The 27285-nt window shown below is 59.6% G+C and overlaps 1 protein-coding gene across 16 annotated transcripts in view; it reads left to right on the top strand.

The window, feature by feature from the left end:
- PTPRS (protein tyrosine phosphatase receptor type S) overlaps positions 1 to 27285 on the top strand; it is a 94007-nt gene that overhangs the window by 59692 nt on the left and 7030 nt on the right. For 5 of the 16 annotated variants that reach the window (XM_032307167.1, XM_032307204.1, XM_032307184.1 and 2 more), the window contains 21 exons: positions 5111 to 5380; positions 6270 to 6851; positions 7718 to 7851; positions 8163 to 8307; positions 12745 to 13050; positions 14339 to 14532; positions 14686 to 14712; positions 16921 to 17038; positions 18466 to 19071; positions 19525 to 19622; positions 20209 to 20462; positions 21082 to 21175; positions 21279 to 21494; positions 21996 to 22153; positions 22578 to 22589; positions 22858 to 22970; positions 24561 to 24608; positions 25583 to 25680; positions 25772 to 25895; positions 26448 to 26623; positions 26703 to 26822. In XM_032307167.1, the coding sequence (XP_032163058.1) occupies positions 5111 to 5380; positions 6270 to 6851; positions 7718 to 7851; positions 8163 to 8307; positions 12745 to 13050; positions 14339 to 14532; positions 14686 to 14712; positions 16921 to 17038; positions 18466 to 19071; positions 19525 to 19622; positions 20209 to 20462; positions 21082 to 21175; positions 21279 to 21494; positions 21996 to 22153; positions 22578 to 22589; positions 22858 to 22970; positions 24561 to 24608; positions 25583 to 25680; positions 25772 to 25895; positions 26448 to 26623; positions 26703 to 26822 (3893 nt within the window). The remainder of the gene's footprint in view (positions 1 to 5110; positions 5381 to 6269; positions 6852 to 7717; positions 7852 to 8162; positions 8308 to 12744; positions 13051 to 14338; positions 14533 to 14685; positions 14713 to 16920; positions 17039 to 18465; positions 19072 to 19524; positions 19623 to 20208; positions 20463 to 21081; positions 21176 to 21278; positions 21495 to 21995; positions 22154 to 22577; positions 22590 to 22857; positions 22971 to 24560; positions 24609 to 25582; positions 25681 to 25771; positions 25896 to 26447; positions 26624 to 26702; positions 26823 to 27285) is intronic. The other 11 variants (XM_032307268.1, XM_032307257.1, XM_032307250.1 and 8 more) reach the window with 6 other exon arrangements.

Genomic DNA, 27285 nt, shown 5'->3' with positions numbered 1-27285 from the left:
CTTTTTCCTGTGTTCTGGGGGGGAGTGAGGGGAACATTAGATTACACCTTGTCATTTGGAAAGCCCCACGTCTCTGGCGGCCGCAGTGAAGGGGAGGGGGGCGTGAGGAAGTCATTCAATTGGCAAGATGTCAATCCCATTTTTCTGCTAGAACCCTCCCCCCCCCAAAAAAAGTGGGGCAAGGGAGAGGGTCCCAAAAAAAGGAAAATGAAATCAGTGTCGACAGTGGCAGCGAAACGTCCAGCTAAAAATGCTAACAGCTTGCCGAGGCTGCTGGTCAGCCCGTGGGCCCGGCTCCAGCCAGGTCCCTCCAGGCCTTGCACGCTACCTTGATGGCGGAGGGAGCTGGCCGTGGGAGGGAGGAGGCAGGATGGCGGAAAGGGGGCAGGAGCAGGAAGATGCCCAAGGCAGGCCACGGGGCTGTACTCGCCCCCCCGCCCCGCCCCCCGGGCCACAGGCTGGGGTTCGACAGAGGGGCTGAGAACCGGGCTTCGGAACCAGGCCCGGACCCCCTCCCTTCCCAGGACCGGTGTAATCTAAGCTTCGGTGAGCCTGTGGGGGCTGCGGAACTTCTTGGCATCTCTCCCCCCCAACCCGCATCCTCATTTTGGGGTTTGGAGGGGTACCCGCAACTCCCCTCACCCCAAAATGCCAGGCAGAGCTCCCCTCCCTCCCTTGGAGCTGCGGCTTGCCGAATCGTTGAGATGTCTGACACTGTCGAGTTCCCTACCTAGTGCTTCCACCAGACCACCTCACTTTTGAGTTTTCCCTCACCCCTCCCCAACCTTTCTCCCCCGAACCCCACCCCCTTTGGTTTTTGAGTTTCTGCCTCTTCCTGCCTGGGGGAGGGGTCGTCTCCCGGTTGCTTTGACGGTTTTTGAGTTGTTTTTCCATGTGAATCGGGGTTTGAAGCGACCCACCCCCCCCAACCTGCCACCCCCCCACCGCCCACCCTCCTGACCCCCTCACCCATGCGGGTCCTCCCCGCTGGGACCCCCGGCTACTCGGTGACGAGAAGAGCTGGAAACGAGAGCCAGCTGGAGCGTGCTGAGGACCAAGGCTGGTGTGGTCCCCTTATAACCTGCCTGGACCCTCCATTCAGGTCGGTAATTGGGGGCGGGGGTCCCGTGGGGCCACTCCGTCCTGTGGGCTCTGTGCCCACCTTACTTTCTAACCCGCACCTCAAGCTTGCAGCCAGGGGTGGAAAGATGTCGTGGGTGGGTGTCAGCACCAAACTGGGCAGAACACAGCGGTCAGCCACCCGCCCTTGCTGCCTGGAAGGTTGCCCGGAGGCTTAGTGCAACCCCCAAGGGGGTTCTGAGCCACCTAGTGCCGATGGATGTGATCCCCCCCAAACTTGTGGCAAACCAGCCCTCCTCCTACAGTCTACCCTTCAAAGCAGATAAGGTGAATGAGAAAGCCGTAGGCAGAGTTTGTCAGCTTTTACATCCTATTGACAGATCCATTTAACTGGTGGCTGCTGGCCATGTTCAGGATTGTGAGCACTAAAATGACCGTTGTTGATAAATGCCCTTCCATATTTAGTAGACTTAGAATTAGCAATCCTATACCTCAGGTCTTTTATGTGTTCAAGATAGATGCTTGTCCCTGCTTCTGAAAAAAGCTAGAGGTATATTCCAGATATTTTAAGATAAGTTCAGATGTGACTGGGATCTGTGGGCCAAGATGTTGAGCCTTATTACACGGGGATAAATTTGGCTCATCGTTAACCTTCAAATCCTAAAGCTAGCACTTACTCTTTTTGATATTCCAATAATCCCTTTCTGTCTGAGTATCTTACTAATGGCTTCTGGACATTTGTTGTAATGACCGCTGGATAGTATTCAACTGGTGGTCCCTGGTTATTATTCAGTTGATAGTTATATATAGATGATGGGGTACTTTTGCACTCTTTGCTGTCCCCAGAAGGTAAAGACACATGAATTTGCAAGAGCCAGGTGCCAAGAAGAGACACTTGGCTGTAATTCTTGCTACTTGCCATGGCGAGAGAAGACTCAGGGACCGGGCAGTCCTGGCTTTGAGCTCTGGCCCCACCAGTTTCTTGGTGTCTGCCAGCCGGCTCTATCACTTCTCTGAGCCTCCCCTGCCTCATCCACAAAATGGGCACTAGAGATTCCTGCCACACCACGTTGGAAAGGATAAAGAGACATGGGGAGTCTACAGAAATTCTGCTTCCTTTTTAATGAATTCATCCCAGACTCCCTTAAGGTAGAGAATCTAGCTGATCTTCCCCCTCTGCCCAACCCTGGAAGGCCAGAAGGAAATTTTGCTGGCCCCATGCCCAGGTTGAGTACCTTCAATGTGCTGGGCTTTTCCTCGGTCGACTTAATGGCCTTCTGAGCATGTCTCCAGTTAGCTCCATTTCACAGATGAAGAAATCGAGGCACCCGAAGGACCTCCCCAAGGCCCATCGGGCTTATTCAACTACATCAGCTCGCCCACCTCTGCCTGGAGAGGTTTTCTGTGAGACTCTGAGGTTGGGAAGAATTGCCTTGCTGTGTGCTCAGCTTGTCTGAGACGAGGACTGGGCTGGTTTGTCCCGAAGGTTCTTCTTTGAGGATCTCACCTCCGTGGCCACCTCGAACCCGCAGCCTGGGTTCTGGAGTGCTGGGCAAGGAGGCTGGACCCTGTGTTCTGCCGCGGGCGGGGGGGCACCTCCCTGGGGAAGTCACAGCCCTCCTCCCTTTCAGACCCCGATTTTCAGCCCCACACATTCCATGTCTTCTTGTTTTGTTTTGTTTTTTTTCGGTTTTTTTGTGTTTTTTTTGGTTTTTTTCCCCTTTTTTTGCTTTTGGGTGTTGAGTTACAGAGGGGATTTTTGTTCGGTTGGGGGTTTTTTTCGGATTTTTCCTCTTTTTTTTCCACTTTGTTTTTTCATTTGTTCCTCCTGGTTTTGTTTCGGACGTCGATGCCGTTTTCTGTCCTTGATTAATTAGCGCCCCCACGCTCATCCCCATCGTGTTCTGTTTCCATGACAACGCAGCGCCCGGCATCCCACTCCTGCCTCGCTGTGGATGCCGGCGGCTGGCCTGGACCGTGTCCGCTGGCTGGCCAGACCCCATTCTCCCCCAACTCCCCCCACCCTCCACCCAGCCCTGCCAGAGAGCCGCCCCCCATCCCGGAGCCCCGCCCCGCCCCTCACCCCCAGTCTGTCTGCATGGCCCCTCTGTCTCCCCCACCCCGCACCCCCACTCCTCCCCTTCAGCGATACCTTCCACTTCCTCCATCCCGTCTCCAACGTGACACTGGACTTTTCGTGGGGCTTCCTTTTCCGAAGGGCTGCCGCTGCTTTGCCCTGCGCCCCCCGCCCCCTCGGTCCTGCCCCCTCCTCTTTGCCTCCAGCCATCCGGATTCAGGGAGCAGGGGTTGGGATTTCTAGCTCAGGAGCCAGGCCGCTTCCCTTTGTCCCCTGGAGCCCCCGCTCTGTAAGGCAAGCCAGACCCCCGACAGCCACGCCCCCCCCAACCCATACCGTGTGGAATCCGAGGCAGGTCAGGGTGCCACAAGCCATTTTGTGGCCCTCTTGAGCCTTATTCAAGCTCCAGTCTCATCTCTGTAGTTCGAGACAAGACTCCCCGACCCGCCCAAAGCTGGGGACCCACCCACGTGACTTCTCATGGCCCCCAAGGTTTTAGCCAGGGACACCCTCTTTCGGGCTCAAAGGATCTACTAGGTCCCCCCAGTTCCCTCCTGCTGCAGTTAAACGTCCGTGGGCAGCCGTGCCTTGTGGGAGTTCAGGTGCCGTTAGCGTCCGCCCCTTCCCCCGACCCCGAAACCCATCCAGCTTCCGAAAAGGGAGCCCCCGAAATGCCTCCTGCCGCCTTCACGGTCTGCGAGATTGGGACAGAAGGCTGCACCCGCTTCCCCGCTGAGAAACGCACAGAACATGTCCCTGTTTTCTCAACGTTCAAGCTCATTCCCTCGTTTTATTATTATTATTATTATTATTATTATTATTATTGTTATTATTAATTGATATCCTATTTATGATTCTGCCAGGGCTGCGATGTGACAATGTGATGTGTCACATTGGGTCACATCCGCTAGAATTAATATGCAGCACTGAAGTGGGCCCCCTCCCTCCTTCTCTGTCTCTGCCCCCTCCTCTCTCTGGGCCTGTCTTCCTGTTCTGTCTCTCCTGCGGCTTCTCTCTCTCTTCTCTGGCTCCCGCGAGGGTGCACTGAAGGCTCCCGAAACCCAGGCCTCTTCCCTCGCATTCCCTCTCTCTCTCTCCCTCTCTCTCTCTCTCTCTCTCTCCTTCTGCCTCGCTCTCTTTCTCAACCAACCTCTCTTGCATGCTGTTTGTGATTCTGAGAGCTGCATCTATCAATGGAAACTTGTCAGATCCGACAGAAGCTTTTAGAAGGGTTTCTAAACCCAAAACCCACAAAAATTTCATTAGAGTTTCTCATCTTTTCCTCGAGGGCCCCCGGGAAGTGGGCAGGGCCCCCTGAGTCCCCAGAGGGGACAAGGTTGGGGGGCCGAGGTCCCGGCCCCCTCTGCCTCCCGGCGCCGTCGGATTCCGGGACGCTCCCCGTCCAGCTTCCCCAGAGCACCACCCCCCCAGGGCCCCCCACCCCAGACACTGGCAGCCAGAATCTTCCGAAGCTCCCCACTTGGGAGAGCGGGCAGAGGGGCTGCTCCCCGAGGCCACGTCTGTCAGCAAAGATGAGAAACAGCTGATAAATTTTTGTGTTCGTAACTGTGCTGTGACCAGCCACTCTGGTCTCTGAAACCCTGTTGCTATGAAATAATGCTTCATGTCTCTTTTTATTATATATCGATATATCTCTCTATATATTGTTTGTGAAGTACCTTCCTTTGAAGTTTTGGTTTCTTTGTGTTGGAATTTGATTTTTTAATTTGGTTTTTTTGTTTCCTTTTCATTTGGAAGAAAAAAAATTTCAGCTGGGGGGGAGGAAACAGCCCTGTTTATATTTAAATTGTTTTCCACTTTTTTTTCCTTTTTTTTCTTTCTTTCCTTCCTTTCTTTCTTTCTTCCTTCCTGCTTTTCTTTCTTTGTCCCCTCTGCATCCCGTCTCCCTGACCCCCCCACCCTACATGCCCCCCCGCCGCCGCCCACCCCCAGTCCGTCGCGTGGCTCCGCGATTCTCCATCTTGCCCATGAGCCACGAGATCATGCCAGGTGGCAACGTGAACATCACCTGCGTGGCCGTGGGCTCACCCATGCCGTACGTCAAGTGGATGCAGGGGGCCGAAGACCTGACGCCCGAGGACGACATGCCCGTGGGTCGGAACGTGCTGGAGCTCACAGACGTCAAGGACTCCGCCAACTACACGTGCGTGGCCATGTCCAGCCTGGGCGTCATTGAGGCCGTGGCTCAGATCACAGTGAAATGTAAGTGGGGCCCGTGGGGTTGGGCGGGACAGGTGGGAAAGCTCTGAGTTCCCGTTCGTGGTCATTCGTGGCTGTGGAGGGGACCGTTGTCTCATGAACAGATACTTGTTGGTTGGGTGTTTTTCTGGGCCCAGCCCTTTGGAGCGAGGCACGGTCTCATTCTGCCGAGTGTAGAGTCCAGCGTGGGAGACGGCCACGTAGCCAGGCAGCTGTGATGGAGCCTCCCTGGGCTTGTGACGGGGATCCCGTGGCACTGTTCAGACCCCTAGAGTAAAGGTCTCACCTCCCAGGAAAGTTGGTCAGAGAAAGATCTAGAGTTGAGTAGGAACGAGCCAGAGAAGATGGAGAATGCTTCTAAGGGAAGGAAATGGACTGTGCTGACTCAGAGAGGTGGGGCTGGGCTGGAGGACTATAGGTTCTCCTGGCGTCTCGGGTTCATGGTGAAATTCAGAGGAAGGTGACCCAAATATTCTTCTAGCTTTAGAACAGGGGCAGCAAACAGATAGCCTGCAGACTGCATCTGGCCCTTCACTTGTTTTTATAAATAAAGTTTTATTGGCACACAGTCACACCCATTCACCTGTGTCTTGTCTATGGCAGCTTTGGGGCCACAGGGGCAGAGCTGAATAGTCTCAACAAAAGACTCCCTGGTCTACAAAGCTGAAAATAGTTACTGTGGGGCCCTTTGTGGCAGAGTTTGCCAAGCCCTGTCCTCGGGCCAGAGTTCACCGAACCCCGCTATGGGAGATGGGATGGGCGGGTCATGAGGCCTGTGGTCACTGCCGAGGAAGTCAAGGTGCAGCGAGGTTGGTTGTTTGGCTGAAAGTCACCCGGCCTTCGGGGTCTGCAGCCCGCGTCCCTGACGTGTGACCGTGCCTCCCACCCGCAGCTCTCCCCAAGGCCCCGGGGACTCCCGTGGTGACCGAGAACACAGCCACCAGCATCACCATCACATGGGACTCCGGTAATCCAGACCCGGTGTCCTACTACGTCATCGAATATAAATCCAAGAGCCAAGACGGGCCCTACCAGATCAAGGAGGACATCACCACGACGCGTTACAGCATCGGTGGCCTGAGCCCCAACTCGGAGTACGAGATCTGGGTGTCCGCTGTCAACTCCATCGGCCAGGGGCCCCCCAGTGAGTCGGTGGTCACCCGCACGGGTGAACAGGCCCCAGCAAGCGCCCCCCGGAACGTGCAGGCCCGCATGCTCAGCGCCACCACCATGATCATCCAGTGGGAGGAGCCCGTGGAGCCCAATGGCCTGATCCGGGGTTATCGCATCTACTACACCATGGAGCCCGAGCACCCCGTCGGCAACTGGCAGAAGCACAACGTGGACGACAGCCTGCTGACCACCGTGGGCAGCCTGCTGGAGGACGAGACGTACACCGTGCGCGTGCTGGCCTTTACCTCTGTGGGCGACGGGCCCCTCTCGGACCCCATCCAGGTCAAGACACAGCAGGGAGGTGAGGTGCCCGTGGGAGGGGTGGACAGCAGGAATGCGGTGGTGGAAACAGAGGAGGGGGCAGGGGCGGGGCGGGGGCGGGCAGTCAGGTACCTCCGAGCCTCCAGCGGGCTCATCTTGCCTACAAGCCCCAAGGTGGGTTTTTCATCCTGCTTGGATGCTTTGAAATACTTCCGTGCTAGCGTTTCAGACGCAGGAAGTTGTCCCAGAAGTCTCCCATTTCTGTCTTCTCTTGGGAAACTGGATTTGGCAAGGCCACAGGGCTACGGTGGGACGTGCAGACGGGTCCTGGCGGCTGTGTCTGAGGTTGAGAGACCCTGCTCTCTGTTCCCATCCGAGAGACGGATGCCACCTGCTTTGAAATTATAAAGGGAAAGGGTGTCCACCCAAAGGCAGTGGTTTGGCCACCTGGCCGATCAGGTCGAGGGGCAGGGTTGGGGGGTTGGGCATTTAGGTGTGTGGGGCCCTGGCTCTTTGTGGGTTTCCCTTCTTTTCTGGTCCGGCTCAGGCTTCAGAACCTCAAAGCCGAGAAGGCTCAGCAGCTGCTCAAAGTAAGGGGCGGAAGGGTCAGAATTGTGCTGCTAGAGGACACGCAGGACGGGGACTCTGTGTTTTGAGATTTGAGACATCACCCCTGCAGTCTCTCTGTCGTTCAGTTTGGGGGAAGCAGAGAGCATGGGGGAGCTGCGGTGGGTCCCCGGGGCAAAGAAGAGCAGCACAGTGGAGAACATTCGGGAACGAGCAGCCTCACCTTCACGGTAGTTGCTGAGCTTCCTGGGGCACTGGGGACCCCTGGCACGTTGGGCGCCCCAGGAGGGGACCTCTCCGCCGCGAACCCCATTTCTCCTCCTCTCCCCTCCCCCACAGTGCCAGGCCAGCCCATGAATTTCAGGGCCGAGGCCAAGTCGGAGACGAGCATCGGGCTCTCGTGGAGCCCCCCGCGGCAGGAGAGCATCATTAAGTACGAGCTCCTGTTCCGGGAGGGCGACCACGGCAGAGAGGTACGGGGCCGGGGGCCGGGGGAGAACACGGTACAGGGGTGCGGGTGGGGGGGGGGCAGGGTGGGAGGGGCCGGGCGGCAGCCCTCCGGACTTGCTGACTCGGTGCCCGATGTCTCTCTTCCCCCCGCCCGGCCTGCGGCGGACTGCGCATCTCTCCATCCCTCCTGTGTCTCCGGCCCTTTCTCGCTGTCTCTGTCTCCGTGTCTCCGTTTGTCTCTCCTGCTCTTGTTGTGTCTCTTTCACCATCTCTGTCTCTGTCCATGGGACTGTCTCTGCCTCTGCCTGTCTCCATCGCCCCGCCCCGCCCCCAGGTGGGGAGGACCTTCGACCCGGCCACGGCCTTCGTGGTGGACGACCTCAAGCCCAACACGGAGTACGCCTTCCGCCTGGCGGCCCGCTCTGTGCAGGGCCTGGGCGCCTTCACCTCGGTGGTGCGGCAGCGCACACTGCAGTCCAGTAGGTGTCTCGCGGACCCCGCCCTTCCCTGCGGGGGGGCCCCGGCGCACGCTGACCCTGGCCGCGCCGCCGCGGGTGGGGGGCGCCCGGCCTCCGACGTGCCCGCCCACGCTGCGCTGGGGGTTCCCGCAGGCCCCGCCTCCCCCCCCCCCCCCCCCGGCTCCCAGGGCGTAGAGCCCTGGGGGGGGCGGAGGTGCGCCCCCTACGTCGGGGCCAGGTGTGGACGGCACCTTCTCTCTCTCCCCGCCCCCACCCCCCCACTGCTCTGTATCTGGGGCTCACGGAACAGCCACGCTGTGCCCACTCCTAGGCCTCGGGAGGGCTCCTCGCGGCTGTCCCAGCTCACACGCGGTCATTCCCAGACCTCATGGGTGTACAGAGACCCGCCGCCTCCCCAGGTGGCTCTGCCCCCTGGTCCGCCATTGCCAGGCGCAGGAGCAGGAGGGGAGGGGGTGCAGGTCCCAGGACAGGCTCTCGAGTCCCTGGAGCTCTTTGCTGTGCCCACCCTGCCTCCCTGTCACAGATAAGTCACCTTTTGGCCAGAACACTGCAGCCGGCAGCTGGCTCCGGGCCGCATGGTGGCCCCTGACGCAGCCCTGCTTGCCTGCTCTGCGCTCAGGGCCCAGGCAGGCCGCTGACCCCGCTGTCTCCCTGCCTCCCCTCCTCCCTCGGCCCCTCTTCTGCGCTCAGCCTAGCCCAGTGTGGCCTCCACTGCCGTGGCCCTCCCCCCTCCCCTCCCCCTTCTCAGTCAGTCACAGCGCAGGCCTTGTTCCGGAAGCAGTCTCGGTGTTCAGATCTTCTCATCCGCCCCCGGGTGTGTGCACACGGGGGGCACGGGTCAGTTGCGAGTAACGGCAGCTTGGGCCTGGGGGTCTGAGCCGCTGGGATCAGGGGCCTCGGAGACACAGCACCCCTGCCACCCCCAGCCCCCTTCCCTCCTCCCTACTCCCCCGTGCCAAGCGGAGCGCTCTGCAGCTCCCCGGCGTCTGGGCGTGTTTGTGCGTGAGGCGATCAGTGAGGGTGTCCTGTGGCTCGGGCGGCCACGTGAGAGAGATGGGCACAAGTGCCGCGAAGGTGAGTACGCGCTGGTCTCAAGCAGGTTCACAAAAACGGCTCACCCTGCGTGCCCCCCCCCCCCCACCAGCCTGTGCCCTAGTAGCTCTAGGCCACACGGACTCCAGAGCCCAAATCGAGACGCCCCCCCCCCCCCCACACTCTGCAAGCTTTCTACACCATGGCCAAAAGCCACGCCTGCCCAGAAGTGGGGAAGCTGGCAGGGTGGGCCCCCAGTGCCTGTCCGTGGGTCTGTCACCCTCCCCCACCTCCCCAAGATGTCACGCAGGTTGGGCCGGATTGTGAAGGAGGCGGCCTCCACGGTCGTCAAGAAAGCGGCTTTGGCCCAGCCACGTGAACCTCCGGGGCGGCCCAGGACAGGGAGTGGGGGAGAAGGTACTCCCCACTTCTCATCCCAGGACGGGTGGGGCCCGAGAGAACTGGCAGCAAGACTCAGGGCCAGGCGTATCCCCCTGGGGACGGCGGGCTTCTTAGGCTGAACTCAAGGGTAGGTGGAGGCCAGACCACTCAGCCGTGGGTCTCCCCACACCGTCTCACCTTCCCGCCTCGTCGGCGCCAGTCTGGAACTGCAGCGTACCCACGCTGGGGGCCGGAGCAGGGCTTGGGCCCGCTTGCGTCCAGAGACCCACCCAGAGCTCGGTCTGGCCTTATAGCTCAACACTCAGCCACTCCCTCCCTCGTAAGAAAGTCTTTTAAGTTAGCAGTTGAAGAGTGGAAGGTAGGTAACCAGACTGGGAGTTTTCTGGAAGGCGTCTTTCTTTCTTTTATTATGGTTTTTCTCATCATCATCACCATCACCGTTGTTTCTTATTTTATTATGGTTTTGATTTTATTTTTCCTCCCCCTTTCTCAGCGAATCCATTCCTTTCGGCACATTCTTTGGTTGGTTTTCCCACTCCTGCCTGATTCCTCCAGGCACTTTTGGTTGGGGTGGCTGGTCAAGAAATGGGAGAGAGGGCCCCGCTTGTCTGATATCAGAGGAGGGGATGTCGGCATTTCACTTTAAGTGAGGCCGGAGGGTCATTCTAGTTGAAGTAAGCTGTTGGAGAGGCCTCTGAGGTGTCTGGTAGTCTGAGATCTTTGATAGGATAGGACCCTCTGTTTCTCCTCTGGTGGCCCTGGCAGGCAGTATGCACGTACAAGTACTCTCTAGACATGTGCTCACTGAACAAATGGGTTTCCATGGTAGTAGGGGTTCTGTGTGCCTTGACATAGGCCACATGTGTTCTGTGTGGCTTGCCTTGAAGCAAAGCCAGTGGCCTCCCTGGGCTTCCCTGCAGGCAAGAAAAATTCAGGAGCCACGGGCAGTTGAAGTCACATGGCTTCAGCCGTTCTCAGCTGGACTGATGCTGAGGTCTAAGTCCCCATTCTCAAATCAAGACGGCCCCTGGACAACAGCTGAGCTTGGGTTCAAATCCTGGCTCTAGCCGCATGCCCTTGGCAAGGCAGCTTTGCTGTTTCTGGCCTCCGTTTTCTTCCTCTGTGAAGTGGGAGGTGATGTGCAAAAAGCACCCAGGGTAGGTGGGGTTTGGCACCCAGTAGGTCTACAAGCGGTGATCATAGAAGACCAGGCAGCTGGGCTTTGAAATTGATTTCCCCGCGGGTAATGTGGAGTGAGGCTGGAGGGGTGATTGTTCTGGCCATTTATGCATCCTAAGAATTAAATGACGTACCATGAGGGGACACATGCTGAGTGTAAAGGGCTAGGTTATGGGGTGTGCACAGGGTGAATGGCTTTAATACAGTCTCCTAGTAGGTGCGGAGCAGATAGGGGCTTAATGTTATTTTCATAAAGCCCCGAATACGCACAGTAGGTGCTTAATGTGTGTGAACTATCGCTGCTATTTAACAAAGCCCTTAGCACACTGCCTTGGCACACAGTAGGTGCTTCATAAATGCTCTTTTAATTCTAAGCACGGATTGGCATGGTGCTGAGCACGTAATTGGCACACGATGAACGGAAGCCATCAGTTGTTTATAACAAGCTTCCCTGGTGCCCGGAACACGGAGGCTGCGGCTGTTCTGCGAAGCCCTTGACAGAACAGCTGGTATACAGTAAGTGCTCTGTAGGTGGTGCTTTCTTGAAGGAGGTTGGCCTGGCTTTAGGCACATAGTGGGTGCTCAGATAAGAGCCGTTGTCCGTCTGAGGGGGCCTAGCGTGGTTTCAGATACACAGGTTTTGCTCAGAACATGATGTCGTCATCTGCAAAGCCTTTGGCCCTGGGTGTGCAAATAGGTGCCCAAGAAGTGAAAACTGTTACCGTTTACATAGAAGGCCCTTAGCACAGTCCTCGGCACACAGTAGGTGCTTAAGAAGCGGGGACTATTAATGTGCTACAAGGCCCTTAGCACAGGGCCTAGCACATGGTAGGTGTTTATTACATAGGGGCTTTTTCCAGTAAGGCCTGGCACGTAGTAGGTCCTCATTCCGTGGGGACTACTGCTGTTAGCTGATAAAGTGCCTAGTGTGGAAAGGTTCTGTGTAAATGGCAACTGGTGGTTTTATCTTCGAAGGGCTAGCGATGCCCAGCCCATAGTAGGTCCTCAATAAATAAGACTTGGCCATTAATCTGTGATGGCCATGGTGTGGTGCTGGCAGAACAATGATCTGTAAAGACCTTGGCACACAGTAGGTGCTCAAGACGTGGACATTATTTTTTCTCCCAGGTGAGCCTGAGAGGGTGGTCCTAGCTGAAGTAAGCCACGGGGTAGCCTCCAGGACCCCTGAGAGAACAGGTGTTGAGTACACAGATGCTTTTGCTGTCAACCTGTAAAGCTCTGACACTGTGTCTGGCACACAGTAGGTGCCCAATAAATGGGACTTTTGCTGCTTTTACCCTGGCAGCCCTACTCCCCTGGCACACAGTAGGTGTTCAGCAAATAAATGCATTTACTGTTATCCTATAAAGCTCAGTGCCATGCCTAGCACACAGTAGGTGCCTGATAGATGGGGCTTTTCATGTAATTACCTGGCGTGGTGCTTGGCACATAGTAGGGGTTCAGCAAACGGATGCTTCTTTGGTTAGTCCGTGACGGCCCCGGCACCGTGCCGAGCCCACCATAGCTCTCCTGAAGGGGGATGTTCCTGCTGTTCCCCAGGACCCCCCTGCGTGCCGGGCAGGTGCAGCCCCGGCGCCGAGCCCGTGTTCTTGGCCAGCCCTCCCGGCCCCCATGCCCACCTGTCCATCTCACCTTTGGTTGACACCCGCTTCTTTTGGGTTCGACTTCCCTTTGGTTTGGTTCTGTTTTGTTTGTTATCATCTTCTGTTTTATTTTCTCTTTCCCATCTTTTGTTTCCCCGCCCCCTCCCCGCCCATCCCGCCTCCCCTCCCCGCCCCCCACGTTCTCCCCCCCCTCCAATAGAACCGTCCGCCCCCCCTCAAGACGTTAAATGTGTCAGCACGCGCTCCACGGCCATTTTGGTAAGTTGGCGCCCACCGCCGCCGGAAACGCACAACGGGGCCCTGGTGAGCTATAGCGTCCACTACCGACCGCTGGGCTCCGAGGATCCGCAGCCCAAGGAGGTGAACGGCATCCCCCCGACCACCACTCAGATCCTGCTGGAGGCGCTGGACAAGTGGACCGAGTACCGCATCACGACTGTCGCTCACACAGAGGTGGGACCAGGGCCCGAGAGCTCGCCCGTGGTCATCCGCACCGACGAGGACGGTAAGCACCGGCCGGGGACCCCCGCAGGCCCCAGCCCGTCCCGCGCCTCGGCACCTTCGGGCTCTGCAGAACGGGGCTGGCTGGTGGTCCAAAGGTAGAAGGCACAGTCTTGAGGGCGAGACCAGAAGCAAGCAGCCTCCCCACGGCATCTGGGCTCCTTGATCCTGGAACGCTCCGTTCTAGACCCTCCGGGTGGTATTTCCTCCCGAGCCTTGTGCCTGGGAGGTTAAGCGGACAGACCTGTATTGTTTTTTTTGGTCCGATGGTGGAAAGTTACAGAAACAGTGTGGGGAACGGCCAGCAGCACTTGCGACAGACTTAGCATCCGTAACCCCAGAAACCTAGCTTTTAGACTCCTGGGATAAGCCGGGATCTGGAGTGTCCTCGGTCCGAGCCGTCCTGTCTGGCAAGTAGGTAGGCTGGTTAACAGCTTCTAGGGGTACGGATGGTTAACAGTTTCTGGGGCACAGAGCCTGATTTCTAGCAATGGCCGGTTTTCTGCGGTGTGAGGCTCTCGAGTGCCGTGGCTGACTTTCCAGCCAGAACGTTTTGACTGCAAAGTGAGAGGAGGCTCCGGTCTGGGGTCCACTGGTAGAAGCTGAGGCGTGGGGAGAAGTGCAAGCGGGCAGCTTCTCCAATAAAGCTGCAGGTCCTTGGCGTTGGGAACCCGGCCGGGCTTCCGAGCCATGGCCAGAAAGGTCCGGTCAGCAGCCGTGCCATTAGGTGGGAAGAGCAGGAAGAGATGGATGGGTTGGTTGTTTCTGCCACACCACGGGGTGTGGCTGGATAGGAAGGGCCGTGATCCTTGGGGCTGGCTGCGTACTGGGGTGTATGGGAGCCTGCAGCTGGACAGCCTGGGTTCCAGCCCGGGCTTTGCTTCTTACTAACGCTGCGGTCAAGGGCCCGACTTACGGGTCCCAGTTTCCCCAAATTGGAGTAAGAGCCCCTGCCCGGAAGGGATGCTGTTAGGATGGAGGCAGGTGGGTAACGACCGAGGAACGGGGCGTGCAGGGCTCACTCGTGTCATGTGGCCCTGGGCAGATGTCTTAGGCTCTGGGGGACCTCAGTGGCCCATCTGTAAGTGGGGCACACCATTGGGCCCCCTCCCCACCCCACCTCCGGGCTGTGGGAGCCGTGAAGGAGGGATGCCCTCCCAGCTGGTGGTGAGCGCTCAGACCAAGTTAACCAGCAGCCACTTGGCACCCTGGCATCCGGCAGCAGTGCTGCCCTGGGGCAGGGCCAGGCGCCCCAGTAACGGCCCTGCCCGCCCCTCCCCTGCCCCCGCCAGTGCCCAGCGCGCCGCCGCGGAAGGTGGAGGCGGAGGCGCTCAACGCCACGGCCATCCGCGTGCTGTGGCGCTCGCCCGCGCCCGGCCGGCAGCACGGCCAGATCCGCGGCTACCAGGTCCACTACGTACGCATGGAGGGCGCCGAGGCCCGCGGGCCACCGCGCATCAAGGACATCATGCTGGCTGATGCCCAGGTGGGCGGGGCTCTGGGGCGGGGCTCGGGTGGGCGGGGCCTGGGTGGGCGGGGCAGCCCCCAGACCCTGCGCTCCTGCCTTCTCCCTGCTTCTCTCTCTTTGGCCACCTGCTCACCTCCTCCTCTCTCCCCTGCCGCCTCCTCCCACGCTCAGTGGGAGACGGACGACACAGCCGAATATGTAAGTAGCACCCCTGCCCGGCCATTGCAGTGTTCTCCCGCGGGCCGTGCAGTGATGTGACACCCCACCCCCCCCACACACTCCCCCTGCACGTCTTTTGTAAGAGGATCTTCTCCCCTGGGCCCCAGATGCCTACTGGTAATGTGGAGTGTGTAGCCTCAATTTTCAATCAGGCAGATGGCCCTAGGAGCCCTACTGGGGTCCTGGACTCAGAGGGTATACGTTAGCCCTATTACTTGGATGACCCCTAGACCCACCGGACTCACACGGTGCCCCTCCTGCACAGCGCCCAGCCTTGCTCCTGCCGTGGTTTTCACCGCCACACCTTTGCTCAAGCTTTTTCTGCAGCCCTGCCTCACCCCTGCACCCCACCGCCTCCCCTGCTGGACCTAGGGCTGGCAGATCCAAAGTGGGGGCCAGTTTCCAACCCAGCCAGACTCTTTTGTCACCTGGCTCAGCCTTCTCTGACCTCCCAAGTTTCTCTATCTGGCCAAAGCATCTGCTTCATTGCGGCCCTTGGGTGGTGAGAGGGTCAGTGGGCCCCGGCACGGTGGGGAGGGGAGAGGCCCGCAGGACACAGTCTTCTGAAAGCCCCAGGTCTCATGTTAAATTGACACCAGCACCCCCCCCATGCCCAGAGGCTTTGCCTCTTCCCTACCCCCAGGCCGGCGGAGGGGTGAGTTCCCTCCAAGGCCTCCACCTCAGCCCCTCCCATCCACCAAGACCCTGGGAGGGATGAATGTGAGGCCCAGGGGCGGGAGACCCTCTCTTCATCCATCCCTGCCCCCCTCCACATGCACCTGACCTGGGGCCACCCGCCCCCTACACCCAGGCATGCTGGACCGTGTTTGTGGGTGTGCATGCGTGGGGACGTGGACACACGTATGACTGTGAGGGTATGTGTGCAAGGTCAGGCGGCAGCTCGAACGTTTGCAGGACAAGCCATAATTTCCCGAGCAGTGACCAGGACAGACCTGAGCCCGCCCTCCTGGGGGTCCCAGTCCAGTGTGGGAGAGGACGGCCCACTGCAACAAGACACAAATACACTTGGCCCTTGGACACAACGGGTTTGAGCTGCGGAGGTCCACTTACCGGCCAGTTTGTTTTTGAGAGACACAGTACAGTGTGACCTCCTCTTTGTCCTTTAGCTGCTTTAGCGTAAGAATACGGTATCTGATACGTATAATGCGCAAATGATGTTTTCGTCAGTTACATTTATCTATAAGGCTTCTGCGCAACAGGAAGGTAATAGTAGTTGAATTCAGGGGGGGTCGGGGGGCAGTCAGAAGTGCCATGCAGATTTTATACTGCACGGGGGTCAGCACCCCTATCCCCACGTTGTCCAAGGTCAACTGTCTGTGTCTAGTGATGGCTCCGGTTGGGGCAGGGTCTAGAGGGGCTGCAAAGATTTACTGATGGCACTCTCTGGGCTTGGGGGGTGGGCAGTCCCGATCTGTAGCTTATCGCCTGTAGCTTCCTGCTGCAGACACGAGACAGAATCACCCCGAGGGCCTTGATGGTAGCGAAATGTAGTAAGACAAGGAGAGGGTGGGTTTTGAGTATTCACTATTTTTGTTCTTATGTATGTGTACGTAAGTTACTTTCTGATAATGGCTGTGTTTAATTCGGGCTTACAAAATTCCTGAGAATTTAACAATTGGCTCTCGTGGCCTGATGGTGCCTCTCCAGCGCACGAGGGGGTGTCGTGGAGGCAGCGGGCACAGCCCAGGCAAAGGCCCTAGGGTGGGCGCAAGCCTGGCATCCCGGAGGAGTGAGGACTCCCAGTGGCTGGAGCAGGGGGAGCGGGGGGAGGGGGGGGAGTGGGAGGAGGCAGGGACAGGCAGTGAAGGATTTGGGCTTTTACCCCTATGGGAGGTGGGAGCCCTGGAGGGCTGTGGGCGTAGGAGGGCAGGTCGTGACTGTGGTGCTCACAGGCGCCCTCTTGTGGCCGGTGCAGGGAGGACAGCCTGGGGGCAAAGGCCGTGGGGCGAGCGCTGGTCCCAGTGGAAGATGTTGGGGTATCAGGCTGTGTGTGCCCATCTTCGCATGGACGTGCTGTGTGTCGGGGTCTGTGCATGAGCTCGGATGCACGCCTCTACCTGCAGACTAGGCCCCACATCCGCCTTGCTTGACCCCAGCCCGGGGAGGGGGGTGGGCAGGGCCGGTCTCAAGCCCGGTGGCGCGGCTGACCGCCATCCCTGCCCGCAGGAGATGGTCATCACAAACCTGCAGCCTGAGACCGCCTACTCCATCACCGTAGCCGCCTACACCATGAAAGGCGACGGTGCTCGCAGCAAACCCAAGGTGGTTGTGACCAAGGGAGCAGGTGAGAGAGCCCCCCGACCCCCACCATGGCCCTGTTGCCCCCAGAGCACCCCATGGAGTTCTTGAGCTCACGCAGGGAGAGAGCACTGGGCAGCAAGCCAGTGAGAGCAGAGACACGGGGGCAACTCAGGAGGCCGGCCAGCCCCACCTTCTCCTCCTCACTGGCTTCCCCGCCTGCTTAGCTGCGGCCGGGTGGGAACCACAGCCAGGCCTCTGTCCCATTCCGGCTTCACCAGGGCTGTTCCTTCCGCCTGGATACCCTTCCCCGGCCTGCCCCCTGCCCACAGTCTCGGTCCGGTGCTCCCTGTGGGCATCCCTGGCGCCCCCTCTCCCCCGGCTTCCCTCGTCACAACTCTGATCACCCTGGGTAGGTTGTGCGGAGGTCGTGTGCCATCACCCACACCGCACCGTGAAACCTCTTCTCTTAGCGGCCCTGCCTCAGTTTCCCTTTCTGGCCCCACCAGGCCCCTACCATCAGTCCCAAGGGACTATTTTTTTTACTCCAGCCAACGTTGAGGAGGAGGCGAGGTTGCCGTGAAAATGTAAGGGGAGGAGGTTGTAGGCAGATGGCATAGCTCAGGCCAAAGTGTGGCTCAGGCAACAGTTTGTTGTGTTTCAGAAATGCTAGGCTCCGGGCCCTCCACCTCACATCCTGCACCCACCCCTTCGCCAGGGCCCCTCCCTCAGCCCACAGAGCCCGACATTCCTGGCCAGCTGGACACAGCCCCTCCCCATGCCGCCGCCGGTCCGTGTCTATGCCGTTCCCTCCATCTGCCTAGTCTCTGTGCTTCGGTATCCAGCATACGCATTAGCTCCTTCAAGAAGCCTCCCCTGATTGTTCTCTTCTCTCAGGGGTCTTGCATTACAGCTGTGTTTGTCAAGCAGACCCACTGCATGTTCTGTGACTGCTCAGAGCACGGCTCTGAAAGGTCCTGATAAGTCCTGCAGGAGGAGAAGACTGGTTTTATTTGTAGACCTGCTCTCCTGCCAGACTTACGAGAACCTTGGCACATTGATTATTACCGAGACCGTGAGAACCATGGGGCAAGGGCAAGGTTTTGAAACGTTCCTGTGTCCCATGAGTATTTAATCATATGCGGGCGGGAGGCAGGGGGCACATCAGTGAGGCAGGAGCTGAGTGACTTTTGAACGAGAAGAGGTAAACATATGCGGGCCTGCTCTGGCATCTGGAGACGTTTTCCTTCGTTGGGTTCTGAGTCCCCGGCCGCCTCACTGTTCTTTCCACTCACCCAGCTCAGTGCCACCGCAGGGCCTTTGCATAGGCTGTTCCCTTGCCTGGAACAGTGGGGCCTCCCTGAGACCCCTTTTAAAACTTGCAGCCCTGCCCCTTGCTTCATGACTTCTAGACTTCCTGACTCTGACGGGCCACATGGCCCTGACATGCCCCCCGTCTTCCCCTCCCTGCAGTGCTGGGCCGCCCCACCCTGTCGGTGCAGCAGACCCCCGAGGGCAGCCTGCTGGCACACTGGGAGCCCCCAGCCGGCACCGCCGAGGACCAGGTGCTGGGCTACCGCCTGCAGTTCGGCCGTGAGGACTCGCCCCTGGCCACGCTGGAGTTCCCACCCACTGAGGACCACTATACGGCGTTGGGTGTGCATAAGGGGGCCACGTATGTGTTTCGGCTGGCGGCCCGGAGCCGAGGAGGCCTGGGCGAGGAGGCGGCCGAGGTCCTGAGCATCCCCGAGGACACTCCCCGCGGCCACCCACAGATCCTCGAGGCAGCTGGGAACGCCTCCACGGGCACTGTCTTGCTCCGCTGGCTGCCACCCGTGCCCGCCGAGCGCAACGGGGCCATAGTCAAGTACACGGTGGCCGTGCGGGAGGCCGGAGCCTTGGGCCCCGCCCGAGAGACTGAGCTGCCGGCCGCGGCCGAGCCGGGCGCCGAGAACGTGCTCACGCTGCGGGGCCTCAAGCCCGACACGGCGTATGACCTCCAAGTGCGGGCCCACACGCGCCAGGGCCCCGGCCCCTACAGCCCCCCCGTCCGCTACCGGACGTTCCTGCGGGACCAAGGTAGGCGCGCGGCGATCCCCGCACCAGAGCCGGACCGGGCCTCGTGCCCACCCCCACCCCAGCCCCCTCCCTCTCCCCCACCCAGGTAAGTGATCACTTTTCTGCTTCCTTGTGGACACTCGAGGCGAGTCCGGACCCCGAGGCTCCGGCGTTGGCAAAGGTGGGACGTGCCTAGGTGGCACCGCCGCCCCCACCGACCCCCTCCCCCCGCACCCTCCCTCTCCCCCTCCTGCTCCGTCTTCTCTCTGCAGCAGCGCCGTCTCCCCCCTCCCCGGCAGGGACTTGGGACAGGGCCAGGCAGGGCCAGGCAGTAAGGCCGTGGGCACAGGCACAGCGGATGACAGGGAGCGCCTGGGCCGCCCCCCCACCCCCACCCCACCGGCCCACCCCGCCCTCCCGCCCGCACTCACGGGACCTCTCTTCTCTCTCCCCCTCGGCCGCTGCCCGGCACAGTCTCACCCAAGAACTTCAAGGTGAAGATGATCATGAAGACGTCCGTTCTGCTCAGCTGGGAGTTTCCCGACAACTACAACTCACCCACACCCTACAAGGTGCAGACCGCGCGCCGCCCCCAGCCCCAGGAGCAGGCGGGCCAGGTTAAGGGCTGGGGCTTGACCAGGGTTGGGATTCAGCTGGACTCAGGGCTGAGTGGGATCAGGGCTCAGCTGAGACTGAGACTCAGTCTGTGGTCGAGACTTAACCTGGGATTGAGGCTCAGTTTGGGTCAGGGCTCAGTCTGCGGTTAGGGCTGAATAAGGATTGGGGCTCATTCGAGGTTGGTTGGCAGTCAGGTGCGGGCTCAACTGGGATTGAGGATCTGCCTTGAAGGCGATATAGCCTAGGATCCAGGCTTAGTCTGAGGTCAGAGCTCAGTCCGGGTTGGGACTCAGTCTGTGATTAGGGCTCAGTTAGAGTTGGGACTCAGCAGGGATTGAGGATCGGCTTAGGGTCATGAGTTAGCCTAGGGTTGAGGCTTATTCTGGAATTACGTTTTAGTCAACACTGGGCTTAGAACCGGGGTTGGGGCTCCTTTGGGGATCACAGTTCAGCGGGGTTGAGGCAGAGCCTGGGCAAGGCTCAGTCAGGGCCGGGGGCTCAGCACAGACCCCCCCGCACTGAGCCAGCCCTGGCCCACAGATCCAGTACAATGGGCTCACACTGGACGTGGACGGCCGCACCACCAAAAAGCTCATCACGCACCTCAAGCCCAACACCTTCTACAACTTTGTGTTGACCAACCGTGGCAGCAGCCTGGGTGGCCTTCAGCAGACTGTCACGGCCTGGACCGCCTTTAACCTGCTCAGTGCCAAGCCCAGCGTGGCCCCCAAGCCCGACTCCGATGGCTTCATCATGGTGTACCTGCCCGACGGCCAGAGCCCCGTGCCTGTCCAGTATGATCACAACCGCCCACTACCCCCAAGGATTCCTCACCCCCTCATTAGCCAGCTTTGTGACTGGGCCGAGCCACCTGCCCTGACACGTGGGTCGTGTCAGCCCCAGCCTGTGTGGTTGCCCAGAGGCATTTCATGAGCACCGTCACTACCTGTGGCCTATGTCTTCTCCTCCATCATTCCTGATAGTCTTGTGTGCCTGACGTTCGGCTTCTGGTTTCCCAGATTGGTGGGGAGACAGAACTGCGAAGCAGACACTTTCAGACCCATGGTGTGTTAGAGGCACCAGGGTTGAGAGTCCCCAGTGGAGAGACGAGGACTCTGCCTGGGGAGCAGAAAAGAATTAAGGATTATGAAGAGATGTGGGTATGGAAGCTGGGGCTTTGAAGGATGTGTAGGAGTTCAAGAGCTAGAATTGGGGTAGGCTCCCTGAAGCAGAAGGAACCACATACTCAAAAACCTGGAGGCTTGAATCAGGAACTATAGTCCTGTGTGGCTGGGGTTCTAGGGGCATAGAAGCAGAAGGGAAGATTCGGAGCGCAGGGACTCCCCACCCCCCGCCCCCCACCGCCAGAAGGCATTCATCGGACTTGGCCCCTGACCCTTCGTCTCCTTACAGGAACTACTTCATTGTGATGGTGCCGCTGCGCAAGTCTCGTGGTGGCCAGTTCCTGACCCCTCTGGGGAGCCCAGAAGACATGGATCTGGAGGAGGTGAGGTGGGGCCCGGACCTGCCAGGCCCAGGCCTGTCCTGACCTCTGGAAGCCCTGTTGCTGCCGGCTGGCCTCTGAGCACCCCACGCCCCTGTTCCCACAGCTCATCCAGGACATCTCGCGGCTGCAGAGGCGCAGCCTGAGGCACTCGCGCCAGCTGGAGGCGCCGCGCCCCTACATTGCCGCTCGTTTCTCGATGTTGCCGCCCACTTTCCACCCTGGGGACCAGAAGCAGTACGGCGGCTTTGACAACAGGGGCTTGGAGCCCGGCCACCGATACGTCCTCTTTGTGCTTGCAGTGCTGCAGAAGAGCGAGCCTGTGAGTCGCAGACGGTGTCTGCCCACTCCAGCCCCGGCCCCCGAGTGCACGGGCCCCGACGTGGCCTCAGCCCCCAGGGCCCCGACCTCAGACCTAGACACAGGCCCTTCCGGCTTCCCATTACCAGGGCTGGGCGGAGGGAAGGACTTGAGGTTGGGGGTACTCCAAGGGGAAGGCTTTTTAGAGGAAGGGACTTGGGACCTAGGCCTCCGGTGGCTGTATAGGAGTTCCACCAAGACAAGATGTCGTCAGGATTTGCACACGTTGGAGGGAGGTCTGGAGGGGCGCGAGCAACGAGGAGGACTTCGGAGTGGCTGAGGCCGAGGGAGGCGATGGGGAGAACGGAGATTGGCAAAGGGCCAGGCCAGGGGTCAGGGTTCTTAGGAACCATCGGAGGAGGGTTTGGAGTCGGGGAGGGACGTAGGTTTGTTGGAAGAAGACCACTCTGACCGCCGGGTAAGACAGACCCTGATGGAGGCCCCTCCCGCCCTGGTCCCACAGACGTTTGCGGCCAGCCCCTTCTCGGATCCCTTCCAGCTGGATAACCCGGACCCGCAGCCCATCGTGGACGGCGAGGAGGGGCTCATCTGGGTGATCGGGCCCGTGCTAGCCGTGGTCTTCATCATCTGCATCGTCATTGCCATCCTGCTCTACAAGAAGTGAGCCCTTTTGCACTCCCCCACTGGACAGGAGGGAGGGCTCCCTGGAAGAGGAAGGAGAATCCGCAAGGTCTGGGGAAGGCCAGTCACACGGGGGATCACAGAGGTCCTCCGGCGTACGGCTAGAAAACCCTGGCTCAGAGAGGTTAAGGCGCTGGATCAAAGTCACACAGCCTGGGTTCAGACCAGGCCAGTGACTTGATTCCTGCCAGGCCTCGCGGGACGTGTCTCGCCTTAGAAAGGGAAGGCCGAGCCGTCCCTTGTCATGGTGGGGCCCCAAGCAGGAAGGATGCACCCCGTGTTCCAGAGGAGCCCAAGGCTCTGGGAGGTTAGGAAAGCTGCCCACCATCACAGAACAGGTGCTTGGTAGCCCTCACCTGTCTTCTTTTCCCTCCTTCCGATCCGTGTCTGCTTTCGGGAGCAGCAAGCCCGACAGGTAAGGACCGAGCCCCGTCCTTGGGAGGCCTTGGGCAAGAGACCAAGGAGGGGGATCTGGGTGGTGCTGTGTCCGTGAGGCGAGGGGGTGCCGGCAGGCTGCAGGCGCGTCCACGTGCCGTCCTGGGGACCCCAGCTGTGCATGTACGCGGCCCCCTGCCCGCCGGCCGGGTCGCGCGCTCCTGGTACCGGACGTTCCCGCGAATTCGCGTGCGTTTGGGGGCATGTGCCGGTCGGTGTTCAGGGAGTCTTCTGCTTGCTCCTACAAGTAAACGCAAGGACTCAGAGCCCCGCACCAAATGCCTCCTGAACAACGCCGACCTGGCCCCCCACCACCCCAAGGACCCTGTGGAAATGAGACGCATTAACTTCCAGACGCCAGGTACGTGCGTGGGCTAGGTGCCAGGATCCACACTGCCGGGGGGAGGTAGCGTGACAGACGACGGAGTGGGCCCCTCGGCAGAGCCCCTTCCGCGGAGCCCCTTCGGCCCCCGGCCGAGCGGTTTGGTGCAGCAAGATGCCCGGTTCCCAAATCCTGAGTGGATCCGGGCTTGGGGGTTTTAGGGACGGGGTCCGGTTATGACCAAGTGTGGCTTTTGCAAAGCTGCGTTCCACTGGTGGTTGGGGTTGTCTCTGGGAGCAGAAAGGACCCCTCAAAAACTAAATGGGCTCAAGAACTGTCCTTTCTTCTGACGGAAAGAGCTTTGCTTCTGGCTCCCAATTCTGGTCTTAGGGACACTCGGGTGGGCCTTTGGGGTTTTCCTTGGCCTTTGCCCACGCTCCTGTGGGATGTCCCCCTGGCGAGGTACAGAGATTGTGCCTCCCGTGTGCCCTGCACGTCTCTCGTCCACAGATGCTCATGCTCTCCTGGCTCTCCACAGTTCCCTGTGGAGTCACACGGGTCTGCTCAGGTCACCTGCCGTGCCTGGAGGGAGAACTGAATGAACCAGGGTCTTGTCCTTGACCATCCTCTGTACTGTGATCCACACACATTCTCATCCTTTTCCTCTTAACGGGCTCATGCCAACTGCTTCTAACCAAATAAGGAGATTTCCATTTAACTGATGGCTGCTGTTCTCCTTATGAGGTCACAGCATGGTTACATCTGTCCCTCCCCCTGCACCCAGTCTCTACTTCTTGTCTCTGAGCTTCCTGTCTATTTTCTGTCTCATAACTGTTTCAAACCAGAGATTTTAAACATTTGTGTTACTGATGGCTGCAGTCCTCCTCAAGGGCTCATGCATGACCTCACATGCTGCTCTTAATATACTCCTTTCTCTTTTCTGCTGTTAAACTGTCTCACATCAGTTCTGTTGTTATTCAAAGGAAGATTTTGATCACTTATATTTAATTGATGGCTACTGTCGCTTCTCTGCCTTCTGCCTAAGATCAAGTGTAACTGATGGCTGCAGTCTGCCATAAGGGATCACAAAAGGTCCCATGTGGCACCCCTCATGTACTCCTTTTTCTCTTCTGTCTCTGGACTAGGTCATGTCAGTTCTATTTCCATCCAAGTGAGGATTTTTAACACCCATATTTAACTGATAGTTGCTGTCCTTCTTAAAGCTCATGGCATGGGCCCATAGGCCCTTCCCCCACCCCCGAGTTTCACCCTCACCATCCTGCACCTTATCTGAAATCTCCTCAGCTGACCCCAGCAGGGGACCTAAGGCCAGGTTGGTCAGGGGGGTTGGGGGCAGACATGTTGACAAAAGGCCGAGAGCTTTGGGATCTTTCCGAAGTCCCGGCTGAGAACCAGGACTGGCTGCAGTCTGGTCGGAGTGACTCCCAGCGGCTCCCGCAGGTCCTGGGTGCCGGGGAGGGGGGCGGCGCCGGGCAGCGTGCGTCCCCTGTTGAAGTCGCTCTGCCCTTTGCGTCTGTGGCCCGGCCATTGTGCGTGCATCCAGCGGGGGATGGGGGAGGCGGGGGCCCCCGTGTGTTTTCATTTATTTATTGTTTGCTGTTTCTGCAGATTCGGGCCTCAGCAGCCCCCTCAGGGATCCGGGGTTTCACTTTGAAAGTTAGTTCCTGTGTCTCTCCGTTCTCGGCTTCCTTTCGCGCCCCATCCCCACACTCCCTGTTTGTTTCCATCTTTGGTTCTCCCTCCCGCCTCCTGATCTCTGTCCACCTGTCCTGCACTGGCTTCTCCAGGGAGTCGGGGGTCTGGTCTGTTGGGCCCTTAGGTCGCTGGTCGTGACTGCGTGTAGGTGGGGGTGTGTGGCAGGACCCCAGCTTTACTCCTCAGCGAAGGGCTTTTGGAGAGCACCCGGGGGGGCTGGGGATTCTGGTGTTTACCAGCCGGCCTGGCTGGGTTGTACCTCTGGGCCGGCACGTAGCTCAGCCCGCCAGACCCCAGGAGCGGAGGCCAGTTTTGCAGACCCAGACACTGGGGAGAACGAGCCAAGCCCATCCCCCTACCGTCCCATGCACCAGACGGGGAAAGGAGCCCTCAGAGGTCAGGGGCTCCCTGCACCTGCCCCATGCAGGCACACAGATGGGGACCCCCGCCCAGTGCACACCGTCTCCCCTCCCCAGTGCCTTAGCGCTCCCTGGCAGCAGACCTCACAGTCACTCTGATCCCAGAGAGGCAGACAGGGGTGTCCATCTCCAGCCTGTGCCCTGGGGAGTGAGGTTTCCAGAGGCCCAGCCAGCTGCGTCTGCTTCTCCATTTCTCTGTCACTTGCCTGGTTCTTGCCACGAGGCACAAGGAGCTTGGAATCTTCCTGGCCGACCCTTCCCCTGCATCTGCAGCTGGGTTGTCGGGCTCAGCTGGGAGCTGCTCCTTGAACGCCCCAACCACAGGCAGACAGCCCCGCAGGCCTGGGCTCCCGGCCCCAGCGTGGGCCATCCTGAACCCTCCCCTCCCCCGCCACTCGCTCTAACCACAGCGCGTCCATCACAGACTCACACTGTAGAGTGTCCCCGCCCCCCGACCCTGAGGCCGGCCGCCGCGTGACCGGCCCGCACCGCGGGGTCTGCTTTCCCCCCTCGCAGGCATGCTCAGCCACCCCCCGATCCCCATCGCAGACATGGCCGAGCACACGGAGCGCCTCAAGGCCAACGACAGCCTCAAACTCTCCCAGGAGTACGAGGTGAGCCGGCGCCACCGCCTCCCGCCCCCCGCCCCCACCCGGCCCCCCAGTGCCGCACCCTGACGCCTCCCCCGCTCACCTTCCCCTGCAGTCCATCGACCCCGGCCAGCAGTTCACGTGGGAGCATTCCAACCTGGAAGTGAACAAGCCCAAGAACCGCTACGCCAACGTCATCGCGTACGACCATTCCCGCGTCATCCTCCAGCCCATCGAAGGTAGCAGCCCGGGCCCCCTCCCGCCCTTGCCCGTGTCAGGGACAGCAAGCGGACACTGGGCCTCCACGTGGCCATGTGGACGAACGCGGGCACAGATTAGGGAAACTGAGCCCTGATGCTGGCCGCAGGCCTGGTCCAACTCCAGCCAGAAGCTCCTGGGAGTTTTTGGAATGTAGTTAACTGATGGCTGCTGTCCGTAAGCTGTTTCCATCTGTCCCTCTGCATCAGCGGTTCTCAGTGCCCAGGGAACGTTTGGAAGGTCCGAGGACATTTCTGTGTTCACGTTCCGGGGGAGAGGAAGCTAGTGGCATCTAAAGGTCTGAGAGGCGGCTCAGACCCTGCCGTGCGCAGGACAGTCCCTCCCCAGAGAACAGTCTGGCCCCCAGGACAGTAGTGTGGAGGTGGAGAAACCTCCACATTCAGGCTCCACGGTTCCTTGGGGGACAGCTTGGGGCGGTCCAGGAGGGCTCCCAGGAGGTGGTAGGCCAGACGGAATCCGTGTAGGAGACCGCAGGACCCCCCTCTGATCTCTGGCTTCTGCCCCGGCCGTAGGCATCGTGGGCAGTGATTACATCAACGCCAACTATGTCGACGGCTACCGGCGGCAGAACGCGTACATCGCCACGCAGGGGCCGCTGCCGGAGACCTTCGGCGACTTCTGGCGTATGGTGTGGGAACAGCGTTCAGCTACCATCGTCATGATGACACGGCTAGAGGAGAAATCACGGGTGGGGCCCGGACCCTGCAGCCCCAGTGCCCCCGGCCAGCGCGAGCCCACGCTCACCTCCATTCTCTCGCCTTCTGCAGATCAAGTGCGATCAGTACTGGCCCAACAGGGGCACAGAGACCTACGGTTTCATCCAGGTCACGCTGCTGGACACCATCGAGCTGGCCACGTTCTGTGTTCGGACATTCTCTTTGCACAAGGTAGGGCCCAAGCTAGGCCTGGTGCCTGGGAGGGGGTGATGGAGGTGGGGAAGAGATGGTCAGAAGGCTCCAGCTTCTGTCCCGGGAGCTCCCATCAGACAGAGAAAAGCGTGTGGGCCCAGGCTGACCACATTCTTTCGAAGCCTGTCGCGTAGATGGGGAAGGTGAGACTCAGAGGAGGGACTTGCTGTGCCAAGCCACAGTAGGAGGACAAAACCAGCAGAACCCAATATAGCAGTGAGCCTGTCGTCCCCTTGCCATCAGTTATGTCCCCAGGCCTTCCCTCCCTGCTTGCCCTCTGGCCTCACCGAGCCAAGGCCCATGGTGGGTAGGAGACAAAGCTAGAGAGTCCCTGCTAGCCTGGGCAGTCAGGCCTGGGGCAGAGGGAACTTTAGACATGTATTTAACGGATGGTTCCTGTCAGTTACATGGTTCCATGTGTCTTCTCCTTCACTGGTTCTCA

This window comes from Mustela erminea, chromosome 1, assembly GCF_009829155.1.
Source record: "Mustela erminea isolate mMusErm1 chromosome 1, mMusErm1.Pri, whole genome shotgun sequence".
NCBI classification, from domain to species: Eukaryota; Metazoa; Chordata; class Mammalia; order Carnivora; family Mustelidae; genus Mustela; species Mustela erminea.
The sequence above is the reverse complement of the archived record's forward strand: the minus strand, read 5'-3'. Positions and strand labels throughout refer to the sequence as shown.